The following is a 25,879-nucleotide window of genomic DNA, read 5'->3' on the forward strand; positions in this document are numbered from 1 at the left end:
TGCAAAACCCCAGCCTGGAAACTGGGGAAGAAAAACAAAAAACCCAGAACAGGAAACCTTACAAACTATAGAATATATTACAAGTCCCACAAGCCCTGGGCAACTCTTTTCCTTTCATGCAGTGAGCATAAATTTCACTTGGTGTAGAATATATGATCCAGATTGTTCTGTTGCTCTTGTGCCACTGGCCGAGGCGAGGGAAGGCAGTCCTGTCCCCCTGTCCCTTATCCCTACTAGTGAGGCCAGTCAGCTTAAACCAATACGTTATCCACCCTAATTCTGCACAATCTATGTCATGCTTGGCACCAATTAACATCATGCCATATCCCTCATTTACTGTGTATTCTCACCCAAAGTGAGATCACCTTGGGACCTTGGGACATACAATGAAATTCTCCATCCTCCTGCACTACCCACCAGATACATCCAGGTCCCTGGGCAAAAGCCATCCCATAGGTGTGTTTGCCTTTACCTGAAGCAGGACTAACCCAGACTTTGCTCCCTAGGATATTCTTCATATGTACCAAGGGAACTCTATCACCTTCTACAGCATGTGGCAGTTTGGATTGGGCAGGGTCAGCTCAATTAGTAGATCCTCTGGTGTTAACCAGCCAAGTAGCTTGTGCTAAATGTGCATAGCAGTTTTTAAAGGTCCACCTCTCATTGCTTTCAAGAAGGTTTTTATAGGCTGTTTTAATGTTTGACCTTCCCAGCAGTCTGTGTGTGATGGGGGATGTGATACACTCGCTCAATATTATGCTCCTTGGCCCAAGTGTCTATAAGGCTGTTTCAAAAATGACTCCCATTATCTGACTCACTTCTTTCTGGGGTGCCATATCACCAAAGGACTTGTTTTTCAAGGCCCAAGATGTTGTTCTGAGGGGTGGCATGGGGCACCCAATACGTTTCCAACCATTCAACGGTTGCTTCTACCATTGTAAGCACTTGCCTTGGCAGGTTTGTGGCAGTGTGATGCAATCAATCTGCCAGGCTTCCCCATATTTGTATTTTAGCTATTCATGCCCCCCCCCCCCCGCCCCGAGGCTTTACCTGATTTGCCTGTTTGATTGCAGCAGATGTTTCACATTCATGGATAACCTGGTTGAGTCCACCGCTTGGTCTCACATCCCTTCCTCAGTGGCCTGAGGTATTGTGGACTCACCAGACTAGAAATAATTCACCCTTACACTGCCAGTCCAGATCCACCAGAACCACTTTAATCTTAGCAACTTGATCTACCTGCTGGCTATTGTGATGTTCTTCAATGGCTTGACTCTTGGGTTCATGGGCATCCACCTGATGTGCTTTGACCACCAAGTTCTCTCAGGTGCCCAGATGGGCTTACTTCTATGCTGCCAGTTGTTTTCCTTCCACTGCTGTAGCCACCCTTACAAGACATTTGCCACCATCCATAAGTCTGTAGAGCACTGGCCATTTTTTTGCTCAGTAGTATCTAAAGCCAGTTGGATGGCTTTAATCTCTGCAAATGGACTCAATTCACCTTCTCCCTCTGCAGCTTCTGTAACCTGTTGTGTGGGACTCCACACAGCAGGACCCATCTGTGAACAGGGCATATAACCCCATTCACCTGTCCCTTGTACCTACTAATGGGCCAGCCAGCTTAGACCAATACACCTCATGCTACTAGAATTTCATCCAAGACATAATGTTCACAGTAAAGAAACATCAGGAGATCTTAGGAATCCTACAATTTAGCCAAAACAGCTTTTAGCAAAGCAAACTTGGAACCAAATAAAATCATGCTTTTTCTAAGGTATTCCCATTTGGTACCTGTTCAGGTAACACAGAGGGCAGCTATAGAAAATTGGATTCATCTTATAGAGAATCATAGAATGTTAGGAGTTGGAAGGGACCTCTAGAAATCACCTAGTCCAACCTCCCTGCCAAAGCAGGATCACCTAGGGCAGTCCACACAGGGCTAGGGAGGATACAGAGGAATGTGAAGTAGAAACTTGCTTCTAAGAGCACAGCAACACCAGCTTCTGGGGGAGAAATGCTTTGCTTGTAGTAGAGATCTCAGAATCCTGCAGGTGTGACTCACCTTAGCTAAGAGCTGAATCAGGTATTTTTTCCTCAGGTGGCCTAGCTCTGGCTAGCAAAGTAGTCCTGCTGACTTATACAGAGAGACCTGTGTATGGGATGTTCACTAACATACCTAAAAGCTTTGCTAAATAAGTTGGCCAGCCATCACCCCTTTAGGACAGGAAAGAAAACCAAAGGCTTTGCTTCTGGGCCAGGCAGTTCTGCTGGGGGAAACCTGAAGTTCTGCACTAGTGGAAGCAATAGATAGATAAATCTTACTATGGATTCCCTTAGCTACCTTTCCTCAGTACTTCTTTATCTCTGGACAGATTTATAGTGTACTTTGATGCTGAGTTCATAACATGGGTTACATGGGTTAGCTGTTTGGGTGGGTTGGATTGGTTGATGGGTTTGACACGATGATCTTGAAGGTCTCTTCCAACCTGGTTTGGTTTATAAGCCCCTGAAGAGAAGTTCTAATATGAAATCAGAGATACTACGCTGCAGCTTAGTAAGAAATTAAACAAGTATTCATGCTACTTTCATTGTTGAAAAAAGCTATAGGAAACCACACCAGCTAAACCTAAATTGTAGATTAAAGGCTGCTCTGAGGACACTCCCTAGAGCAATAATGCCAGCTTGGAAGCACAGGCTAAGAGACAGTGTGAGCTGGTCCCTCATGATGCTGACACTTCGGCACCTGAGAGCTCTGAGGCTGCAGGCTGCAAGGAACTTGTAAGGCAGCAAGGTGGATTGAAAACACAGAGTATGCATTGCTATGTGGACTCTTTCAAAGCAGCATATATACAGCGATTTTGTCTTTTTTGTTTGTTTGTTTTGGTGAAGGTAGTTCACCTGTAAATACAGTAAGAGAGTTAAAAATGAAAGAGAAGTAAAAGCAGATGTGCTGCAAGTTGTATCAGCAGAATGGACTAATCACAATCTTGCTATTATTTATTGGTTTGAGCATCAGAAACACATGAACTCCAAGCTATGCTCCCACACAGGCCAAGCTCATGGTGTTACTCAAGATAGAGATCTGTATGTATGGACAGAAGTCAGCTCAGACAGCACTGAAACTCATCCTTTAGGGAAGGGAAGCCTAAGGAACCAGAGGTGACTTTTAATTGCTGAACTATTTCAGAAATAGATTTATTCTTTGCAAAGACACATGGATTCTGAGATCTTATAATTTTTGTATTGTGAAATTGTCTGGTTACCAATTTCTTTAATTTCTAAGTTATGCTTTGCCCAAATACTTTAGACAGAGGATTACTGGCAGTTATTTTTGCTTAGGCAAAGTGCCAGTGTCCTCTTTTAAACCCTTGCTTCTGCTCCAGCTGATCCCAGCACAAATGTGAAGGCTTAAGTGAGTTCATACTCCCTGGACAGAGCTTCTAAACTTATATTGTGTAAAAGCTTGATATAGCACTTCTGTGTCTATATTGGGAGGAGTTGTGTAAAGCAGCTAGATATGTGGTAATTGTGAGTACTGGCAAAATCTGCTGCAATTTTTACTTCTGATGTGATGCCAAGCATGCTGATATATCTTGTAACACAGTCAGCGCCATTTGGAAACCCTGCCTTCTGCTGAGTGTTCAGGGAAAAAGAAGTTGAGTGAAAAGAAACCAGCACAGACATGATGTGCATTATTTGTCAAAAAGTTTCAAACCACAAATTTAAATCAGTGAAAGAGCCTGATTTTTCAGGCCAAAAAAGTGCTTCTGTTTTGATAGCTGCTGCCTTAGAAATATGAATAAGAAATTACCTTGTAACTCTGCACATAGGCTATTTTGTACCTTGATCTTTTGCAAAACACTGGGGCACTTAAAACTAATGAATGGAAAACAGCATAGATGTTAACCAAGAATCCCAAACTCCCCCAGCCAGTGAATGTACATAAATAAAGGTCTCAGAATGGAGGAATATTTTCAGCAGGATGTGACAATTATCTGCACTTTGTGGCTGCTTAATAGGAAAAATTACTTTGCTTCTCTTACAGGAAAAAGTGTGTAAAAGCAAACAATAACACCTTTTCCAAGGACTGAGAAGAGAAGGCCATTCCACAATTTCTCAGTCTCTTGGCTGGTATGCATTTCACATTCTGCTTTTCAATTCTGAGCTCTCTGAACAGCTTATTAATTATCAATTTTTCTATTAGGAAATTTGATATCAGTTATTGGCAGACTTTAAATTATCAAGTGATTAACCAGGAAAAATGTAACAGAGCAACTGGGTTTTATGCTTACAGCTTAGCTTGGGCAGGTTGGGCTGTGCTGTGTTCCAACAGCAACTTGACATGGGCATTGACATTGCAGGCTAAATTCAGCAGGAATTAAAAGCAAGGCCACAGTGACCTGTGAGGCATGTTTTTTTTTCCTTTGCCATGTGCCTTAACCACCAATCTGAGTGCTGCTGTCAATATGCCAGAGCGACAGGATGTCATCCAGAGGGACCTGGACAATCGGGAGAGGTGAGCCCAGGTGCACCTCATGAGGTTCAGCAAGAGCAAGTGCAGGGTTCTGCACCTGGGCTGGAACAATCCTCACTATCAATACAGACTGGGGGACGAGGTGACAGAAAGCAGCCCTGTGGAAAAGGACTTGGGGGTGCTGGTGGATTAGAAGCTGGACATGAGCAGTCAGTGTGCGCTTGCAGCCCAGAAGGCCAGTCACATCCTGGGCTGAATCAAAAGTTGTGTGACCAGCAGATCAAGTGAGGTGATTCTGACTCTTTGCTCTGCTCTGGTGAGACCTCATCTAAAGTAATGTGTCCAGGTCTGGAGCCCTCAATACAAGAAGGACATGGACCTGGTGGAAAAGGTCCAGAAGAAGGTCATGAAAATGGAGGTTAAAAAACCTCTGCTTTGAGGGGAAGCTGAGGGAGCTGAGGTTGTTCAGCCTGGAGAAGAGAAGGCTCTGGGGAGACCTAATAGTGACCTTCCAGTACTTGAAGGGGGCCTATAAGCAGGATGGAGAGAGACTGTTTACAAAATGATAGGACGAAAGGCAATGGCTTCAAACTAGAGAAGAGTAGATTTAGATTGGTTGTTAGGGAATAGTTCTTTACCATGAGGGTAGTGGAACACTGTAATTGGTTGCCCAGGGAGGTGGTTGGGGTCCAATTCCTGCAGATATACAAGGGGAGGCTTGACAGGGCTCTGGGCAGCCTGATCTAGTTGAGGGTAATACTAACTGCAGAGGGTGTTGGACTAGATGGTCTTTGAAGATGTCTTCCAACCCAGACCATTCTGTGATTCTATGATATCACTCTTACACATTTATCTATGTGAAACTAACTCTCTCCTATTTTTAAACTGCTTCTGAATTTTATCTAAACCTTGAAAAGATATGTTCATGGTTGTTCATTTGGGATGCTGAATCTGAGTTCATTCACAGCAGACCCCCTGACATGCAAACCTTGTTTTTACATCTGACATGTTAGCATATGGTAAGTCTAATAGCACAGTTACAGTGTGGCACCACTTTGGAGATGACAGGCTGTGAACATTTTAAGCTGCATTTCAGCTGTATCTGAGAACATGACTGCTCTTAGTCATTTTTCAGGGCAAAGAAGTCCTGCTGTGGCTTCATCAAACCTCTTTGAAATGATCTAAAATGAATTAGAAAGACTCACCAAATCAATTCTTGTCTGTCTTCTGTTAGTCACAGATTGAGAGGAGACAAGGAGAGATTATGTCCTCAAGACAAGGACAGCAGTTGGAGTCTTCTGTTGCATTCCCTCCAGCAACCTGCCTTGCCTGAGTTCAGTGATGAGTTTTCCACCGTGGAGTTTGCTGTGTGGAAGCATGAACATAACCCTGAGGCTGGCACATGCAACAGCTAGACAAGCTTGGGACTGGCACAGCTTCTTTAACTGCAGTAAGAGGAGGAATTGAATGGCAGGAAAATGTGCCTCTGAAAATGTCATACACCATTTTAGTTGTCACTTTTTACTAACATTTATGTTGCATCACTTGAGGCTCAAAGCAAAGGGAATAGAGTAAATGAAGGGCAGTGGCCAACATCACCTCTTCATTAGGATCCTTGTGCTTAGCAATGCTCAAGGACACTGGAAGGATATTTTAAAATAAAAACCATGTGGGAATTTCTGCCAGAGCAGTGATATTTGGTTGAAATCAAATGTGCCTACAAAACACTTAACTGCAGTGAAAATACAAAATTTAAGAAAAATAAAAAATTTCCCTTCATATTTAGTCAGCCCATCCAAATAAAAAGATTTTTGCTTAGTTCTTTCTTGGCACATGCTATATTTAGATTATGATATATGTGATGGGAGAAAATGACCAGTGTGAACTGGCAATGATTTCTTCTTGTTCCCCTTTGAGGACAGTGTAGGACACTATAGCAAAATGCCATGTAAGTACCCATTTTGAGATGCTGCTCAGAGGCAGAGCAGAGCAAAGTATCTGAGACATGGATCCTCAACTTATTTCCTAGCTTAGCATCCATTTTTTTCTGTCACCATTTCCTCCTGTTCTTTGCCTCCTACTCCAAGTTATACCAAATTTAACAGATAATTCCAGACATTCCTGTTTAAAAGTGTCCCCTAGCAGGAGTCAGTGCCTCAGTTTCAGATTTAAAAAGGAAAAAAAGAAAAGGCCAACTAAGCATTTTCAGAGTGTATGCTCATATCTCTTACTCATTCTAAATCCATGCATACACTTTTTGCATCAGTCATCCTATCAACTGCCTCCTGAGCTGGGCTGCCAAATACACACTTATAATGGATGAGTAGTCAATTATCTGCAAGAATGAAGTCTCAGCAGGTAATTGAACTCATCCACTCATAAAGCTTAAAGAGGAAGGAAACTGGTTTTAGACATGATGCTATGTATGAGCAATGGAGTCATACATAATGTGTTTCGGTACCCTGGGAAAAGTACACTGACTCAACGGTTAAAATATTGTATGACATAACAATGGCATAACAAATGGTAGTTTGGCTATAGGTTGTTGGAATGTGTATATCACAGTATTCTTGGAAGTCTCCTTTCCTTCCTGCTAGCAAGTCTTGCTCTAGGTTTTTGTTTTAGATTTTTGGCTCTATGAGTCTTTTGAGTCATTCAGCTGTGAGACATACCAATATTAATCTGCAGGGAAAGAAGCAGATTTGCTCAGCTGGTCTGTGGAGCCACTTCTTCCATAAACAATACAGACAGATTAAATAAATATTAGGCGACACGTCTTGAAACTATCATAGCTCTTTTATGGTGGTTCTTTTCAGCCTTGCAACAGATTGGTGTTGGTTATCGCCATTCAAGCTGATTGAATTACGCTGGCACTGAAGTACAGAAACCCACGTATTCAAAGGAACATCATGCTCCGTTAAATCTGTGCAAACTGTTATGGCTGTAGAGATGATGCACAGTGAAAGTAGAATTGTCTCAAAATTCAGAGCACATCCCACTGAACGGCTTTCTAAGCATCATCTTGCCCCTTCAAGAAAGACTGGTTGTAGGAGTTTCAAGTGGGAGTCTCCACCCTTGTTATTACTTGCATTGTAAGAGTTACATACCAAGTGTGGTAACATTGTTCAGGGAAAGCTCTTCAGGAGTATAATTACTCTCTTAAATTCCGATGGATAAAAAAAGGAAATGATCCTAAGAACAGAGGACCTCAAAGACCCATGAAAGCAAGAGGAATATCTCTGCTGATTTATCTGAGACCCTATCATTAGAGATGTCATCCAGAGAATCATGTCAGGGACCTTCTGTATTTATATGGTAACAAGTTATTCATCGCTTCCCACTAATCTGATGTGCTTACACTGAGGTAGGTCTCATGTTTTTTTCAGAAGATCTGCAGTTCCATTAGGCACAGCTGGGTTTAGTCGACATTAAATCCAACTCTAATATGATTCTACAGTTGAAATGGAATAAAGATTGATGCCTTGATTTGACAAAAATGGTTGAAAGAAGGTTTTGCTAATTTTGACAATATAATGTCCAGGAAGCTAGCTGCTTTGGACAGAATGACTTTTAGCTGCAAGAGGGATCAATTTGCCTTCCTTTTTTTTTTTTTTTGTGTGTGTGTATATGGCTGTCATAAATAAAACAGGGCACAAGCATGAGTCTCCAATGCAATTTATGAAAGCTACAGTGTGCTACATACTGTATTATGTATTTTCAAGTTCTACATGCTATTCAGAGATAATGTCCAGGAAGCTCCCTGCTTTGGACAGAATGACTTTTGCCTGTAAGAGGGATCAATTTGTCTTCATTTTTTTGGTAAATGGCTCTCATAGATTAAAACAGGGCACAAGCATGAGTCTGGAATGCAATTTAGGAAAGCTACAGTGTGCTACGGACTGTATTATGTATTTCTAAGTTCTACATGCTATTCAGAGACACAGAGAAAAAAACTAATGCTATATAATCTGTAAAGCTTATAATAAGGATGCCAGAAGCAGAGCATACTAGAAGTGACGTTACATACCAATGAGTCTAAGGTTGATCTAGACCTTTTGATTTAGAAGCATGGGCACACTCCTGTGCACAGCTGCTTTTTACAGAGAATTGACAATAGTCCAGAACGTGCTTAGACTTGTGAAGCTTTAGGATGTAGCATATGAATCAGCAATCTTGTTTTCTGGATGAACAGATAATGAATCATGATTTCTCTTCCTCTCGCTGTACTTATGTTATGTTACATAAAAGGGCCATTTTCTGGTATTATACCTGCAAGGCATTTATAACCTGATAGCAAGGTGCTGCTCTAAATCAAAGACATTCTACTGACCAACACCCCATCCTGCTTTCACCATTACTGTGCTATGACTAACAGAGAGGTTTTTCCTTAAATACTTTCTTCAAAGGATATTCCAATACAGATAGTATGAAGGTATTGTCTGGAGAAGTCAAATGAGTAATGCATGATGGCAGTAATAAAACAGATATAACATTTCTATGCTACCATTTTTATAGAGAGCTAGAATTAATTTTCTCTCATACTTACTGTCTTTATGGCTACTCTGAGAAAAAAAAACTAAACATGGAGCAACTTTCCTTTCCCTTGGGGCATGGAGAGATCAGAAAAGTAAGCAGTCCGGGTTGGATGGAAACAGACTCATTAAGCATTAGTTTGTAAATATTTTATTTCTCTCCATTCCCTCCCTTGCTCCCAAAGGACTGAATCACAACTTCCTCTCCCATAACAGCCAGTTGATAAGGCCAGGAACTCACTGGCTCAGGAGACAGCCTGCTCCTGCCCTATCAATAGGATACAAACTGTCTTTACTGGAATCCATCTCTCTCAGCCTCACCCGTTAGAACTATACAGCTTGGCATATATAATTATACTGCAGAGAAATATATAGACATAGGAAAAAGGATCAGGAACTTTAGGATGGGTTTTCCCTAACCCAGGCAAAGGACATGAATGCCATGCTACCCATGCCATGTGTTATTTTATATCCCATCTCATTCTCTTGGATTCTCTTTCATTACAATTCTCATGCTAAAACTACTTGCTAATGGCAAAGAGAAATGTTGTTGTGTGTGTGTTTGTTTTTTATACAGCTATATTTCCAAGAAGCACTCTGATGAACATTTATTCCTCTAAACATTCCAATTTTGTGTCAAAGAAAAATTTCTAACCACCCCTGGCTAAGGGAAGCTTTTTTGGTTTTACTAATCTGGGAATAAAAATAGTTTCTTTTCCTTTCTAACACACAGTTCTTTCTCCTTCAAAGAAAAGTCCTCTCATTATTCCTCGTACTATTAAATAGTACATTATGACTAGTGATTGTATGTCAGTGTCACCAAGAGATCTGTGCTTTTGCTGTGGAGTGCAAATTAGATGACTAGTTGCCTGGCTAACATGAAGTGGCTAAAAAGAACCATCCAGGAAGGATGTGTGTTGATTAGATTAGCATTTGAGCAACCTTAAGCACTTTCAAGCATTTTTTTGTTGGTATAGTGTAGGAACAGCATGATGAAAGAACAGCTGTGATTTTTTTGCATTAGATGCCTTTTTAGAGGGCTTCAGAAAGGAAAATTGAAAGGCTGCCAGACTGAATGTTTAACTGAGATGAGGCAAAGTAGTAATGAAAAACTTAGTGGCCTTTGCTAAGTTAACAGGACAGTAAGCCTTGAGTAACAGTTTAAGGGACATAAAATGGAAGTGTAGTAAACCAGTTTAGTAGACTTGGAGCCAGAAGGGCTGAAAAGAGATGTAAATCAACAGCATTACAAGTCACACAACCAAAACTAATTAGAAGAGACAGGAAGATAGAATCAGCAACATGTGTGGAAATAGAGATGTGAAAGTGTGTCAGACCAAAAGCCTTCAAAGAGGTTTGAAGTTGGCCTATCCGTGACAACAAACAAAACAAATTAATTGTGTATCAGCATTCTGGGGAAAACTTTCTTTTCAGTTTTACAGATAAGCGTGAACAGGTGTCATTTGGAAATGGGGGCGGTAGTTAAATAGAAAGTCCTGAAGGTCTGAGAGAAAGATGGCAATAATCTGTTTACAGAAGTGCAGCATCCCTTCCATAGGTGACTGAAATCATATACAAGAGAGAGAATGATTTCCAAACTTACAAATTTGGAACAAAGTGTGATTGAAAAAAGAATCCCTCAACCCACAAATAAAATGCAACTTATTGTATGCCAAAATACTGGTGAGGTAGCCACTGTTTCCCAAACCAAACAGCCCTGAAGAAACTGCTCAAATTTCTAAATACCAACCTGAACAGAGGCTTTGCAAGAACAAAGAAAGAAGTACTGCTTGTGTTCTATGTATGAGAGAACATCGTGGATCTAGTTTAAAACCCTGAAATAAAGGCCAAGGGAAGTGGTTAATTCCTTTCCTTTCATGGGGCACTTTTGAGCTTGTGTCTGGAGAACTGTATTCTGGTTTGGGTCTCTCAGTAAGAGAGCCTCATGGACTAATTGGGGTGAAAGCAGTGGAAAGTCACTAAGATGGTTAGGGGACTGGAAGTGAATGTATGAGGTGAGGCTGAAGGAGCTAAGTTTGCTCACAGAAGAAAAGGCTAAATAACAGTGGGCCAAAGTGCAGCCATCCACTACTGAAAGATGGAGCAGAGAGAATACGGAGATGGGCTTTCTCTGGAGATGTACATCAAAAGGAAGAGGCAGTGGTCATGTTTTGAAGCACATAAATCTCAGATAGCTAAATGGAAAAAATTACGAGAATGGTTAAGCATTTGCACAGGTTGCTTAGAGAAACTGTAGACTCTCTGTCCTTGGAAGTATTAAAAGCTGAGCTGGACAAGCAACCTGAGCATCCACATCTATCTTTGAAGCTAGTCCTGTTATGAGAAGACTGCATTAGATGACCTCAGAAGATCCCTTGCAACCTCTGTTATTGTATGACTAATTCAGGGAAACATGCCAGTTTTTTGTCACTGATAAAATAAATTTTAAAGATTTCAAAAGTTACTTTAAGCAGTATTTCACATATGGAACAAGCACATTTTGACAGTAAACTCTCTGTGTTCTGGGAAGCAGCATCCAAGAATAAGGCAAAGAAACCAATTTATTGTGAATATGTTACTTAGGCCACAGACCTTCTATACTGAGGCCCTAACTACTTCCTCTCCCACTGCAGGATGAAACAAGACTAATGCTGTTACAGCACTTGGATTTAAAAGCTTCATTCTTTCTAGCAAATCTAAAAATAAAGTTAATCTCTATATGAAATCTGACCCCTGTGAAACTGTGGGAATATACATATATATGTGTTGTGCATCCAAAAAGGGTAACTAGGTCAAATCCTAGGAAACTCCAATTTTACAGCTGAAGTGATTATAAATTATACCAAATCTGAAAGAAAAAGGTTCATTCATCATTTAGACCTATGCCATAGGAGAGCTTTTTCACCCCACATAGCAAATCCAAGAAAAACTCAATGAAGAATTTCACTGTGTTAATTTTTAAGCCCTGTTTATCACTTATATCACAGTATCACAGTATCGCCAAGGTTGGAAGAGACCTCGAGGATCATCGAGTCCAACCTGTCACCACAGACCCATGACTAGACCATGGCACCAAGTGCCACATCCAATCTCCTCTTGAACGCCTCCAGGGATGGTGACTCCACCACCTCCCTGGGCAGCACATTCCAATAACAAACAACTCGCTCGGTGAAGTACTTTCTCCTCACCTCAAGCCTAAACCTCCCCTGGCGCAGCTTGAGACTGTGTCCCCTTGTTCTGGTGCTGGTTGCCTGGGAGAAGAGACCAACCCCTTCCCGGCTACAACCACCTTTCAGGTAGTTATAGAGGGCAATGAGGTCACCCCTGAGCCTCCTCTTCTCCAGGCTAAACAATCCCAGCTCCCTCAGCCTCTCCTCATAGGGCTTGTGCTCAAGGCGTCTCCCCAGACTTGTTGCCCTTCTCTGGACACGTTCAAGTGTCTCGATGACATGACAAAAAGAACCTTGTAAGAGAACCTAAAATATAGGAATAGATCATGTCTCATGAGTGGCAGAACTAAAAAATGAGTATTATCCAGCCCCTCCAAAGGCTTCTAAACACTCTGGGTGAACATATTGCAGATGTTAGTTGAGCCACTGTCAGATACAGCAATGCTCATTCGTGACAAAGGTTTTCATTCAAAATCAGTCTTATGGGAGTGGTAATCTTATAGAAAAGTCATGTGGCTTCTGCAAGGCTGCAAGAAATTGTTCACACATGGATGAAGAAACCACATTTTGCTTGAAAGACTGCAAAGAACAAAGAATACTTCCCACATAGCTGAGAGAAGTGTCTACTCAACCGACATTTGCTTGGTCACACAGGGTTATAGATAAGCCCAGTTGTGCAAAGCACTATTCCAGTTACTGTTTTCTTTGGGGAAAACTACTGATTAGCAGAGGTAATTCCTCCACCCGGGCCTAGGAAAAAGAATAGAGACTAAATGGTGATTATTTATACATAGAAACATGATTATATTTATGAAATGTTTGGCCACAGGATCTCAAGGTTCAAACTTCTTAGGTGTGTGATTAAAAAACCCCCACCCAAACACACACAAAAAACAAAAGAGAGATGTAGTTTCAAAAAATACTGAAACATTGCATTTCTTTCAAACATCTGTATTCATAAGCCAGATTTATACTTGTATAAAATAAATGTATGTTTTGTTTTATGCACTCTTGTGAATCCTTCATTGGAAGTTCAGTTTATTCCAAGAATGAATACCTGCATTCATGCTCTTTCTTCTTCTTCCAGTCTTTCTTTCCCTTTTGACTCTAAGTAGCGGCAATTTGTAAGTAACATAGCATTATCTTTATTTCATATGTTGCAAACTACATGCAAACAAAGCAACTATATTTCTGAAAGGCTGCATTTTGCATAAAAGCTACTAGAGGGAATCTGGTTCAAAATATTCTGAATTTAATACAGGTACATTCTACAAAACATTCGAACAACCCCAGATACACCTTCTTGCTTTTTCTCTGCCAGTTGTTTCAGAAAGCAATGCACACCACCTGCACTATGCATTTCCAAAGTGGTTACTCATCTACCACTGACATATCTGTCATTAATCAGTCTTAATGAGATAAGACATTTAAAATAAATTCTTAGCTAAATGCCTTTGAATTCAATTTTACAAAGTTCCGAGACTCAGTGCTGGCAAGAAGTTTCACTATTGACGGAAAAAGAACCAGACCAAGCTCTCCTGCCAGTACTTAAAGAGTTGGGTCTACATTGCATCCTGGTTATCCTTGTAGTTGCTGTCAGAGAGCATGTACCACATTCATCTTTGCATAATTTCTTGGCCAGTTTGGCTGCATGTCACTTGCCCCTTTCTGTAGAGGGTGGCTATTCTGCTGAGTCTGCAGCTCAGTGGGAAGTGGATTTACTCTCCTGTCAACATTGCCTAACAGTGCAACATCAAGAAAAGTTGAACATTTTGGAAAAACTACCGTTCCCATGCCCAACTTTATGCCTTTTTGTCTTTTTCAAATGTCTCATGTAATTTTTTTTTTCCTTCTTTCTTTAGAAATTTGTATTTTATCCCCATAAAATAGCATATTCTAAGTAAATATGGATTAGCAGCCATTTCATCCTGAACAGTACCAACAAAAAACACTCTCGTGAATCTCCCAGAGCACAGCAGAACCATCATGATAAAAAGGAGATTTGTGGGGACTGGAGTAATTTTTTCTAGACGTTCTATGATTTGTCTGTTAACAAGTGTCACAAGTTACTGATGTCTTCTTGGTAGGGGAATCCCAAAGACTGTAGCCTGTTAGGTATGGTTGAACCATGAGGAATGAGGTAATACAAATTCTTATTTGTTCTTCACATGGACTGTGCCAGCACTGAAAAATATCCTTAAATTAACAACAGAGTTTCCTAGGACAAGTTTCCTCAGTATACATTTGTAACCATTGGGAATTTTCAAAGTTCACTAAAGGGCTCTGAGAAGTAACTAGAGAAAATAATCTTCTATAAGACTAAATAAGACTTATGCTCACTGTATTTCATTGGATAAATCACTGGTTTTAAAATTTCACAAGCTTACAGGCTTACAGGCAACTCAGACTCCACTATCTTTGCTATGTACCTGAGAATTACTTTTTGTATCACAGTCACATTCCCACAGGCTTGCTGCCCAACTTCCTAGACAACACACATTTACAAATATTAGTAGCAGAGTGTGAATATTGAACAGATGAGCTCAACTCAAGGAAAAACAACAAGCTGTTGTAAATCTTGTGTGACAGCACTGTCTGCTGTCTATTATCACAGAAATTCTTTCATTAAAGCTCTGCTTCATTCACAGTTGTTGAGTGATGCTGCAGCAACCAAGCATGTGCCAAAGAAAAGAAGGTGGGTCTTTTCTGTTTTCTAGTAACCCCAGCATTGTGCCTGTGGTCTAGCAATTGATTTAAATCTTGAGCCCGAAATCCAATTAAAAATGCCCCTGTTAAATTGCATGCTACAATTGCACTGAGCTACCATTGCTCTCCCACCCTGGAAATAGTAACAATTTTTTCAAGGGGTGCATTACTATGTAGGTAAAATGAAAATTCATATTTTTGTTTTCTTCTCTGTGGCCTTTTTTCCCCTATAAATGTGGTCATGACTTAACCTTACTGAGGGGAAATGCTTGCTTAACTTTGCTTCAAAAAGTTTTGGCAAAATACCAAAGCCTGTATAACTCTATATCCTCAATGGCAATGTATCTCCTTTCTTTCCCCATGGAGCTGTGGGGCAGGACAGTGGAGAAGCACAGCAACTTGAAAGTAATAAAGTCAGAGTAAACCTTGTCTTATTACTCAATTTCAGAGCAGGCTGAAAAAAATGAACTCTTTCTTTCTACTGTGCAATAAAATGACCAGAGCCAACACATCACCAGAGCAGCCCATTCCTGCCTACTAGCTGACAGAAAGGCACAATCACTCATTATCTGCCCTCAGAGCAGCTGATTGAAAAGCACTGGTTAGTTCAGACAGGTGAAGAACACTGAGTCTGCATATATAAGCATTCACAGGGGTGCTATTTGTCTTTGAAGAGAACAGTGTGAACCCAGTTGCCTGCTTGTCACCAGGCAACCTCAGAGAACTCCTTGCAAAGTGAGCCTGGGCCTTCCATTGCCTCTGGATCTGGGTTGAAAACTATTTTAAAACACATACATTTGAATTTTACTGAAACTGTGGTGACTATACTATAGCTTGCTTGTTGCAATTGATTCCTTACATTTAAAGTGCAATGTTTTCAGAATAAAAACAATGAACTAGTCTTGGATTTTCTTGTTATAGAAACAGTTGGAGGTACAACACCCTATGATGGGGCTTGATTTTCTAATCAGCCATGCCTCTTCCAAGAATATATTTCTGCCATTGCTTCTATGTGTACCTACAAATGTCAGGAAAGATGGTACGCCACAAAGTGCTGTCAAATGCACTGTAAGATAATGACTTTTTTCCTCCCCCTCTGGTAGTCCCATATTAGCAGCCCTGTTTGAAAGGTAAGGCAGACAGATAGCTGTACATTTTAAGCTGCTGATGACAGGAAAGCTGATGAACCAAAATAACTGGAAACCTGAGTCCCTCTATAAAAAGCACAGCTAGGGAACCATCATTGACAGTGCAAACTGGTGTTCTACCTCAGATAACCCTGTTGGTTTGCTTCCACCAAGAGACATCTTTTTGGGTAAGGAAAGAGTTATACTGGCTCTGTAAAACACTCACTGCTTGTCTTGGCAACTGGAACATCAGTCTGTGGCCATGAGCATGCTCCAAGTTACCAAGTAGGCACGAAGTTCTTGTATTCAGTCCGTATTTACTGACTTGGGCAATGATCTGCCCATTAGAGGTTCTGTATCTTGCTACTGTTTTTTTTTTTTTTCTAAGCATATCACCTTAAATAATCTTTCATAATGTTTTCAAAGTTGGACAAATCAGGTATTTTAGCACAACAGGAACGAAACGTTTTATAGTGCCAAACAGTATAGAGAGCTACTACACAGTAGCAGAAATATACACAGCCTTGAGGTGACTCCCTTTATACAGGCTTCAAGCATAAAATAAAATAATTTCCTATGTCCTATTTAATGCCTGTGCATAGGTAGTGTGATATAGTAGCCCCAGCTGTTGCATATGCTCCCTGATAATGCATCAGCCCACCTTAGTGGTGTTGTGGAGGAAGCTGAATATACAAAGATTTGAGTAGCACAGGCTCATAAAACTTCCTCAGAGTTATTCAGTCATTTGTAATAACAGGGAAATAGGGAAAACTTGGTAAGTCCCAGCCATGTGCCCAATCCTCCCTTATGCCTGTAGGAGATGTTTGGCCTTGCTTACTGCTGCCAGGCAAGTGGCTGGGGCTGGAAGCATTTAGCTCTTCCTTAAGGAGAAATAAACCTCTTGCAACTGCAAGGTTCCCAGAGCACAGATATTGTTTTCTAACACTTTTCTTAGCAAACAAACAGAAAATATAATCTACCTTTGAGAGGGAGCTGGGAGTCACCAAGAGATAAGAAAGATGGAGAAGGGAAGGGAGAGGAAGAGGATGTGAGTGGCAGGGTGTGACTAGAGAAGCAGAGGACCAGGGAAGGTCATCTCAAATAACTGGTGCCAGGGAACAGAGCAGTATTTTCCAAAGTTTTGCCTGCATTGCCAGTTAGTGCTTCAGGCTTCACCTGTGTGACACTTAGTGTTATACATACTGGCACGAAAGGCAGGAACTTCAGTCACCAGGGATCCAAGCTAAGAAACCAAAGGCTACTGTCCTATCAATACTCTCATTATACAGAGAGGGACAGCACACTGCTCCATGTGCCATGGGTCACTCAGCAGAAGTCTTCCTTCTCTATCCCTTTCATGACTGTTTTTTAGCTCTGCCTCTATGTAGCTTGAATCCAAAATGGAAGTGTCTTTGTCACCACTTGCCATGATCACATGCTATCTCCTATTATTTTTTTTCTCAAAGAGAAAAATAATTTTTGTGAGCCAAAGAGATCCTGTATTATTCATTCATTGCTGCAAGGCTCTTTTGCTTCACGTAGATGACAGGACTTCCTGTTGTTCCTTTGTGCATGGTCTCATCTACTGATAAAAACTGTGAACTCAGAAAATTATGGTTCACAGACCCACATCACATCTTACAAGGTGACTGCAAGTCATCTGTTGCCCTTGGGAAAGAACAGATGGGCCAGCAAGAAGGTGACAGTGACACTCTTGATCCTTAGAAAACCCAGAGAGCCAGTTAGCATCTAGTACATAGTCATTGAAGAGCAGTAGCTTAGGGATAGACCTTCCCTGGGCAACTCACAGCCTGCAGAGGACAGCACACTACAACTGGTGGGCTAACTAACCCTCTAAGGCTATCTGCAAAGGCTTGTCAGCTTTGTGGATCCTGTGTGGGGCCTTCTGGGAGGCAGGATGAAAGCAGTAATACAACATCACTATGGCTAACACTGCAATGACTGTGTTCTATCAAACTTTGTCCCTTTGCTCTAGAAATAGGCAATAGATTCAGCGTGGGAACTACAGCAGGGCCTGTCATGTTCTCAGACAGTGCACAGATCAACATGCATGGGAGGTGAAAAGCCATCAGCACCATTCAAATAAAATGTCCAGAAGTATTTTTTGACTGAAGACAAGGACAGTTATATTCCAGGAAGACAGATCTCTATAAAACCTTACTTTAACATACCCAGACGCTATACATTTCACATGGAAATTCAATGTAGCAAATGCCCTTTTGATTTCTGGTTACTTGAAAAGGCAGGCACTTGAACAAGTCCACTTTGAAACTCCTGTCTGCCTTCTAGCTACTCTGTTGGGGCCTTGTCTTCTGCCTTTCCAGAGGAGGTGTGGGCAGAGTTTGGGAGGAGGCTCCTCCAGTGTTGTAGACCCCAGCTCCCATGTAGCCCAGGTTAGGCAGACCCATTCCGGCTAGAGAGGGGTCTGCATGGCTACCTTTGAAATACTTGCAGTTGGACATGAAAACTCTGAAAACAGGAAGGTAAGTGCTCTTGGCCATAAATAGGCAGCACAGTACAGCAGGAAAGAAAAAAAAAATTAAAAAGGAAAAAAGGAAATAAAAGAATAGGAAATAAAACGGAAAAGAAAAAAAAAAGTGGGGGAAGATATTAAAAAAGGAAAAAAAAAGGCAAGAGAAAGAAAAAAGGGGGGGGGGGCGGGGGGGGGGGGAAGGGAATGCGCAGGTACCGCTGCTCGGAGGGGCGGCAGCTCCGCAGCCGCGCCGGACAACCGCGGTACGCTCGGCAGCCCTGAAACCACCTCCCCCAGCCGCTGCTTTGTCGGCACGCGCACAGCCCCAGCACGCACCGAACCCCGGCACGCACAGAGCCCCGGCACGCACAGCCCCACCGCGCCCAGCCAGGCCGGGCGGACCACCCCCCCCCCCCCCCGCTCTCCCTCCCCGGGGGCAAGGCCGGGGCCGCCCCTTGGCTGCCCGCCTCGGGAAAGGCCCCATAAAGGCGGCGGCGACGGAGCGGGGGAGGCGTGGAGCAGTTCCGAGAGCGGTGGCGGTTGCGCTCCCTATGCACTGCAGCAGGTAAGCACCGCCTGCGCCTGCCCCCTGAGAGCTTCGCTTGCCGCTTGCTAAGCGTGCGCCGTCCTAGCCGTCCGGCGTCAGTCTTAGTGGGGGGGAAGTAAAAACCCTATACTTGCACCATGTCCTCCACTCCTCCGGTGCGATAGGCCCGGTGGAAGCGTCCTTATGCCTGTGCGGTGCTTGTAAATACTGCTGAACGCACCTCGGCGTTTGCTGGCCGTTCATTTTTGCCCATTCTAGCAGCCTGGCGTGGTGGTGGTGTGGGTTTTTTTTTGTGGTTATTTTTTTTTTGCGCCCCCCCTCCCCCAATCTCTGTCTCACTCTTTTCTTTCTTTCTTTTTTTTTTTTTTTTTTAAATGCTGGAAAAGCATAAGAGCAGTTGCCCTAATAGTTTATGACGAAAGCTGAAGAGTATTTTTGAAGCCTGAGTTCTTTTCCTATTAAAGCAAAGCAAATCTTGATTGATTTGATGCTGGTGCTCTCCTTGCCCTACTTATTATGGCAAATACTGCCACAATAAAAAAAGCAAGGAGAAGAATTAAGTGGCTAGCTCAGAGTCTGTTTTTTTTGGCACGGCTCTGGAATACCAGTGAGTACTCTGGGAAGGAGAAAGACATTTATTTAAGTGACAAAGGAAATGCTGTGGCTTCCTCTGACTCAACAAAAATCCACATTTCCAGCGTGGAATGTGTCCTCAGAAGGGATGTGCTGCAGTTGAAGTACAATTTTTTACAAATAATCCAACTGGCATTAAATGGGCCATGTTCTTGTGTAGTAGTGTGATTTTCATCATCTGAGAAAGTTATGAATAAGTCTTCACAAATAAATCTGCACTATTTTTACTGAATACTTGCCATAGGCTTTTGGCATGGACGTTGGAGATTATAAAGAGACTTTTTAAGCACAATGAGTTAAAAAATAGTGTATCCCTCACCCCATCCCCACTCCTTATTCACCCAGCAGTTGGTGTTAACAGTGCAAAAGAGCCCTGTTCCTTAGATCCAGATTAATAGCACATAGAAAATACTTCCACAGATGCATTAGCATTTTTAGTCATCAGAATTAATCAAAACCAGAGTGCTTAATAAATGCCCTGGCGGCTGTTCAGAGTCATAGCGTGATAGTTCTGCATCAAGGTACATAGCATCCCATTTGATGCACCAATGGGACAGGTGACTTGCTTAAATACAGTTCTGCCTCTGCTCAGAAATGAAGCAGTTGATCCAGCTTGTTGGAATTTTAGGACCTGGCTCAGAGTCTCTAAAGGGAAGTTAAAGTATATAAGCACTTCCATTGTACCTTCCTCTTGTTTACTGGTTACCAGAATGTTCCTTTATGTATTTTCAAGGAAATGTTTTAGCTGTCACAAGAAACTGTTTTTCAGAGGTTTGGAGAAAGCAAATGAGATGACATTTGAATTGAAAGACTTAAAGAAATGACTGAACATTCTCACCCCAATTCCTTAGCTTGACCCTGTAATAGGTTGCATTATTTAAAGCCATGCAAAGATGAGGCCATAAATAATTACGACAGTGGATGAAGCAAGTATGCATTCTTAAGAAGCTTCTTACCCAGTGCAACAAATAATAACATCCTGTCTTTGTTTCTTTCAGAATGATACAGGTCTTGGACCCAAGACCCTTGCCAAGCTCTATCATGCCTGTGGATATGGCTATGAGAATTTGCTTAGCCCATTCTCCACCACTGAAGAGTTTTCTCAGCCCCCTTGAGGACTGTAAAAGAAAAAACTTTGTGAACAGATTCAAACCCCTCAGACCGTGTCTTCATGTGAAAAGTGACTCTGAAGCTCAAAAGAGTGACTGGAGCCACTCGGCAGCCCGAGCCAAGAAGCGAGTTGTGTTTGCAGACTCAAAGGGGTTGGCCCTGACGGCAATACACACTTTCTCTGAGTTCCAGGAGCACCCTGCATGGGATCTTCAGTTTGACCTCTTAGGCCTTGAAGATATAACATCAGGCCTGAAGCTGCATGAGGAAAAAAACTTGATTCTGGATTTTCCTCGGCCCTCAGCTGACTACCTGGACTTCAGGAATCGCCTGCAGAAGAACTTGGTCTGCTTGGAGAACTGCACCCTGCAAGAGAAGGTGCTGTCAGGCACTGTCAAAGTGAAAAATGTGAGGTTCGAAAAAAAGGTTAAGGTTCGAATTACCTTTGATACGTGGAAGACCTACACAGATATTGACTGTATCTACATGAACAATGTGTATAGTGATTCTGAAAATGATACCTTCTCATTTGCCATTGACTTACCTCCTGCCATTTCCTCTGAAGAGAAAATAGAGTTTTGCATTTCTTACCAAAGTGGAGAACATACCTTCTGGGACAATAATGAGGGTCAGAATTACAAGATTGTCCATGCGGAATGGAAGTCTGATGGTGTTCAGATACCATTTGACAAGAAAGAATGTGTAGATCTTCAGACTTCAAGGAGAGGACAAGAGAAAGAGCCTGATCACCTAGGCAGTCCGAGGCTGTCCAGTGGTCTCTTTCCCCAGTGGCAGAGTTTGGGTAGGATTGAAAATTCCTCACCATATTGGTGATCAGGTCTAGCGAGGAAGCCTTCTTCCATTTGGCAGCAGAACATTGTTAGTTTTCTGGTTCACATGCTATGCAATGAAACCACCTAGCAAGTTTTGTTGACTGTCTGAACAAATCCAAATTCACTAGTCTGTGGGACTTGCTAAACTATGTTACAGAAGTTCTTAGCCAAAACTTATCCTTGAAAAGAAAGAAACACCAAGATAAACCTCATGCATATGCCACCTACTATAGAAATAGGATGTATGTATCTTAAATATACACTGCTTTCCTTCTACTGTAGACTCTCCTAAGTCACTGGAAGAGAGACTCTTTTGAGGAAGTATGGAAGTCACTGGCATCTTAGCAAGCTGCAGTAACTGCATATGTGAGAGTATGTGTGTGTGCCCAGGAATGTTGCATGAACAGAACATCACAAACCATTTTGCACCTTTTAGGAGTGCAGAAGTGATGAGCTGATCCTGCCAGGACAAAGGATGGCTATGACCCTATATGTGCTTATAGCAGAAGCAGGTAGAAATGGATGGCTCAGATTTGTGGCTTCAGTACAGTTTAAGAAACTTGAAAAAGATAATGGAAAAGGGGGAGAAGGGGGAGAAGTAGGATGTGCTTCTAGTATCTTCTTTGCAAAGCTGATTTTCTAAATCCCATAGAAATTTCCATGAGATAAAAAGGAGGATACAGAAAACAATGCATAGCATTAGAAGTAACTGCTGCTTTGGGAAGAGATCTGTCCTCTCTGGCTTAATGAATAATAAGTGTCTTGCATTTGAGAGCAAATCTGACCCTGACTTCATCCTACTCACGTAGCAGGCAAATGGTTACCTTCTAATGTTAAGAATGTGCCTTTAAAAAAATAATTAAAACCACCCTACATGACAAAAAATAGGTGACAAAACAGACAAAGTGGTTTGTAAACTTCTTAGTCTGTAGCAGCGTTAGGTGATTTGACTCAACATCTGACCTAATCTCACAGCATTTGATAGTTGAGTATCCTGCTCCTGGTTGCAAAGTTAGTGATGACTTAACAAGCGTGTGTCATAGGCAAAGTCCTTCATATTGAAGACAGTGCATTAGCTGCACTTTGTGATAGCTCATTTCTTTATAAGAGCAGGGTTGCTACTAGTTTTTTCTAGATGGAATATAGGCTTGCACATAAGTAGAAAACTGCTCTGTTTTATTTTACCTCATTTTCTGAAGTTGCCTTTTGTAGACTTCAGTAAACTAACCTTTTTTTTTTTTTATCTGTATGCTTATAATTTAGCTTTCTGGTCTGTCAGACTGTAAAGGTGATCTTCATGTAAGACTTGTGTGAGAAATTGTCTAATACATATGCAACAGGAGTGAATACTAGCACACATTTTAGCTGAACAGAAATGGTGTTAACATCAAAATGTAATCACACTTTTGTCCATTGCCAAGAAGTATAATATCCTGAATGTGAAACTACTTGTGATGCAGTAAGATGATAAATACAGAAGTAAAATAAACCTCCTCCACTAACTGTGCTTTTTACCTACAAAACTCTTGCTGTTGTGCATAAACTAGCCATTTTAAGAATAAATTGTATTTTGATACATCTGGTTATTACTATGTCAGCTCAATCTATTTTCTCAACCTCTTTAAACAACTTCAGCTGTGATACAGCCAGTTTGTTTTGTGCTATGGGATGTTGCTAAAACTTTCTATGGTATCTCAGGTCAGCAGCTGGCATTAACCTGAAGATGAAATTCAAGCTTCTCACTAAAGGAAAGATCCTCAAAAGCAGTTGCCTTATGAGTTGTGTTATTTTAAACAAAACACTATGTCTCACCAATTTTAAGTTAAATATTTTGGGTTGACAGGGATCTTGCCATTTTGTGAACAAGTGTCTGGCAGGTGTCTGTCTTAATCTGATGGCCAGATTTACCTGCTGGCCAGACTTACCTGCTGAGCTGTAGCATATGTGATTCATGCATGGGTGCATCTAGATTGCAGCACTTAGTATCTTCTGGCTGGCTTTCACCTGCTACTTAGCTTGTTATGCTGCCTCCTGCAGCTATGCTGCTGTTTGAGGAGGTTGAGTTTTCTCCTGTTATACCCAGGAACCCAGCTGAACTGCCATCAGTATCAAACAGCTCCCCGCAAAATACAGCATCTGCTTTGATGCTGCAGCATGGACTAACCCTTGCATTTACTAAAAATTGAGAAAATAGTGCTTTCCAAGGGCACAGTGGCAGACAGGGTTTTGGTAACACCTTTGCTTCTACTACATAGCTGTTTATCAATAAGGTTGGAAAAGACCTCAGAGATCATCAAGTCCAACCTGTCCCCCAACACCTCGTGACTAACTAGACCATGGCTTCAAGACCCATGTCCAATCCCCTCTTGAACACCTCCGGGGACAGTGACTCCACCACCTCCCTGGGCAGCACATTCCAATAGCCAACAACTCTTTCTGTGAAGAGCTTTCTCCTCACCTCTAGCCTAAACTTCCCCTGGCACAGCTTGAGACTGTGTCCTATTCTTTTGGTGCTGGTTGCCTGGGAGAAGAGACCAAACCCCACCTGTCTACAACCTTCCTTCAGGTAGTTGTAGAGAGCAATAAGGTCTCTCCCAAGCCTCCTCTTCTCCAGGCTAAGCAACTCCAGCTCCCTCAGTCTCTTCTCATAGGGCTTGTGCTCAAGACCTCTCCCCAGCCTCGTTGCCCTTCTCTGAGCACGTTGTTCAAATGTCTCAATGTCCTTCTAAAATTGAGGGGCCCAAAAGTGGACACAGTACTCAAGGTGTGGCCTAACCAATGCTTAGTACAGGAGCATAATGACCTCCCTGCTCCTGCTGGCCACACTATTTCTGATGCAGGCCAGGATGCCATTGACCTTCTTGGCCACCTGGACACACTGCTGACTCACATTCAGCTGGCTGTCAACCAGTACCCCTAGGTCCCTTTAGACGAGCACAAAGTAAGAACAGGCTACCCAGCACCTGCTGCACACTAGATACTTTATATAGGAGTTCGTAATCCTTTTAGTGACAAAATGTAGTTTAGTTCAATCCATTGCCCATGAACTCAAAGGGGTTCTGAGCAAGAAATTTAGTTTTAAATTATGAAAAAGCAACTCCCAAAAAACAACAGAGCACTGACAGCTTGTTTTTCACCTGGGGAATGAATTTAGAGCTTCTGCATTGCCAAGTTTGTACTGGACACAGAGCCGTCCTTTCTCTTGCACAATCTGCTAGTTTCAAGCTTGGTATACTAAGTACTGCACTGTGTCTTACTGCACAGGAGCTTTTATGTGAGCTGAGGAGAGATTTGCAACTTAAGTGCCTTGAGGGCTCTTCTGCCGCAAGGTGGGTCTTTGCTTTCCAAACCAGATGCAAGACTACTGGGTGGAGCAGAAGCCTTCTGTCAGGAGGAAAAGCAGTACTTCTTACCTTCCAGCCAAGTTCTGTGACCAGCTATCACAACTGAAAATGCTTGCCTGTCCTCTCGACTGAGACTTTAAAATATCAGAAGGGAGGTTCCTTTCACCAAGCTTTGGCTTTAAGCCAGTTTCTTTGCAAAGATGCCTTGCAATATCTTACTTAAGGCAATGAGGCCCTGGAGTGTCACTCAGCATCTCCAAAGTCCTCCCCCAGTCACAAAAGCAAAGGATTTCTCCTTTCTCCACTTGTTAGTGAAGCAATGCAGTTCCACTCCTTCCTCATTTAAAACAGAGGTTGTGTTTAATGCTAAAGCTCTCATCCATCAAAAAGGTAACAGGTTCCTAGAGGCAGGCATTAGAAATGCTTAAGTATATTAACTGGGGGAAAAAAAAAAAAGTCTTACAAATGTATTTATCAGCCACAGAGAAAAACAATGTCACCCTTGGACATTTCCACCAGTAACAGTGGATAACTGGATTCACTCCTATAGCTCTGTAGGTCTAAGGTGTCTAACATCCAGTTATAGCCCATGGGTGGCACAGCACTTACAGATTGTATTCTTCAAATGTGAAGTGTTTCAGGTTGGGTTCCTAACAACTGTACTCACTTTTGTGAAGTTGGGCCTGCTCTTCCCATGAAAAATAATAGGAAAAACTATCAAATTTCACTTTAAACAAAGACCTGTCACCTTGGAAGATCAGCATCTGAACATGTTTGTGAGAACATAATTAGAAGTTTCACAAGCAATTAGTGAATATCTTTTTCTGTAATTATACATATATAAATAAGTCACCACAATTTGCATGGCAAATACGGTAAATTAACGGCAACACAGTAGATGTTATGATA

At 41.9% G+C, this 25,879-nt stretch overlaps 1 protein-coding gene across 1 annotated transcript; it reads left to right on the forward strand.

Annotated features, from left to right (window-relative positions):
- Positions 1–19,025: 19,025 nt before the first annotated feature.
- On the forward strand, positions 19,026–23,367 carry PPP1R3C (protein phosphatase 1 regulatory subunit 3C). Its single transcript, XM_068139689.1, has 2 exons — positions 19,026–19,068; positions 20,682–23,367. Exons 1-2 carry the CDS (start codon positions 19,055–19,057, stop codon positions 21,625–21,627), a joined length of 960 nt encoding a protein of 319 aa, XP_067995790.1. The 5' UTR covers positions 19,026–19,054; the 3' UTR covers positions 21,628–23,367.
- Positions 23,368–25,879: the final 2,512 nt, after the last annotated feature.

The sequence above is a fragment of the Melanerpes formicivorus genome, unplaced genomic scaffold, assembly GCF_026170545.1.
Source record: "Melanerpes formicivorus ecotype bairdi unplaced genomic scaffold, bMelFor1.0.p_v2 SCAF_6, whole genome shotgun sequence".
NCBI classification, from domain to species: Eukaryota; Metazoa; Chordata; class Aves; order Piciformes; family Picidae; genus Melanerpes; species Melanerpes formicivorus.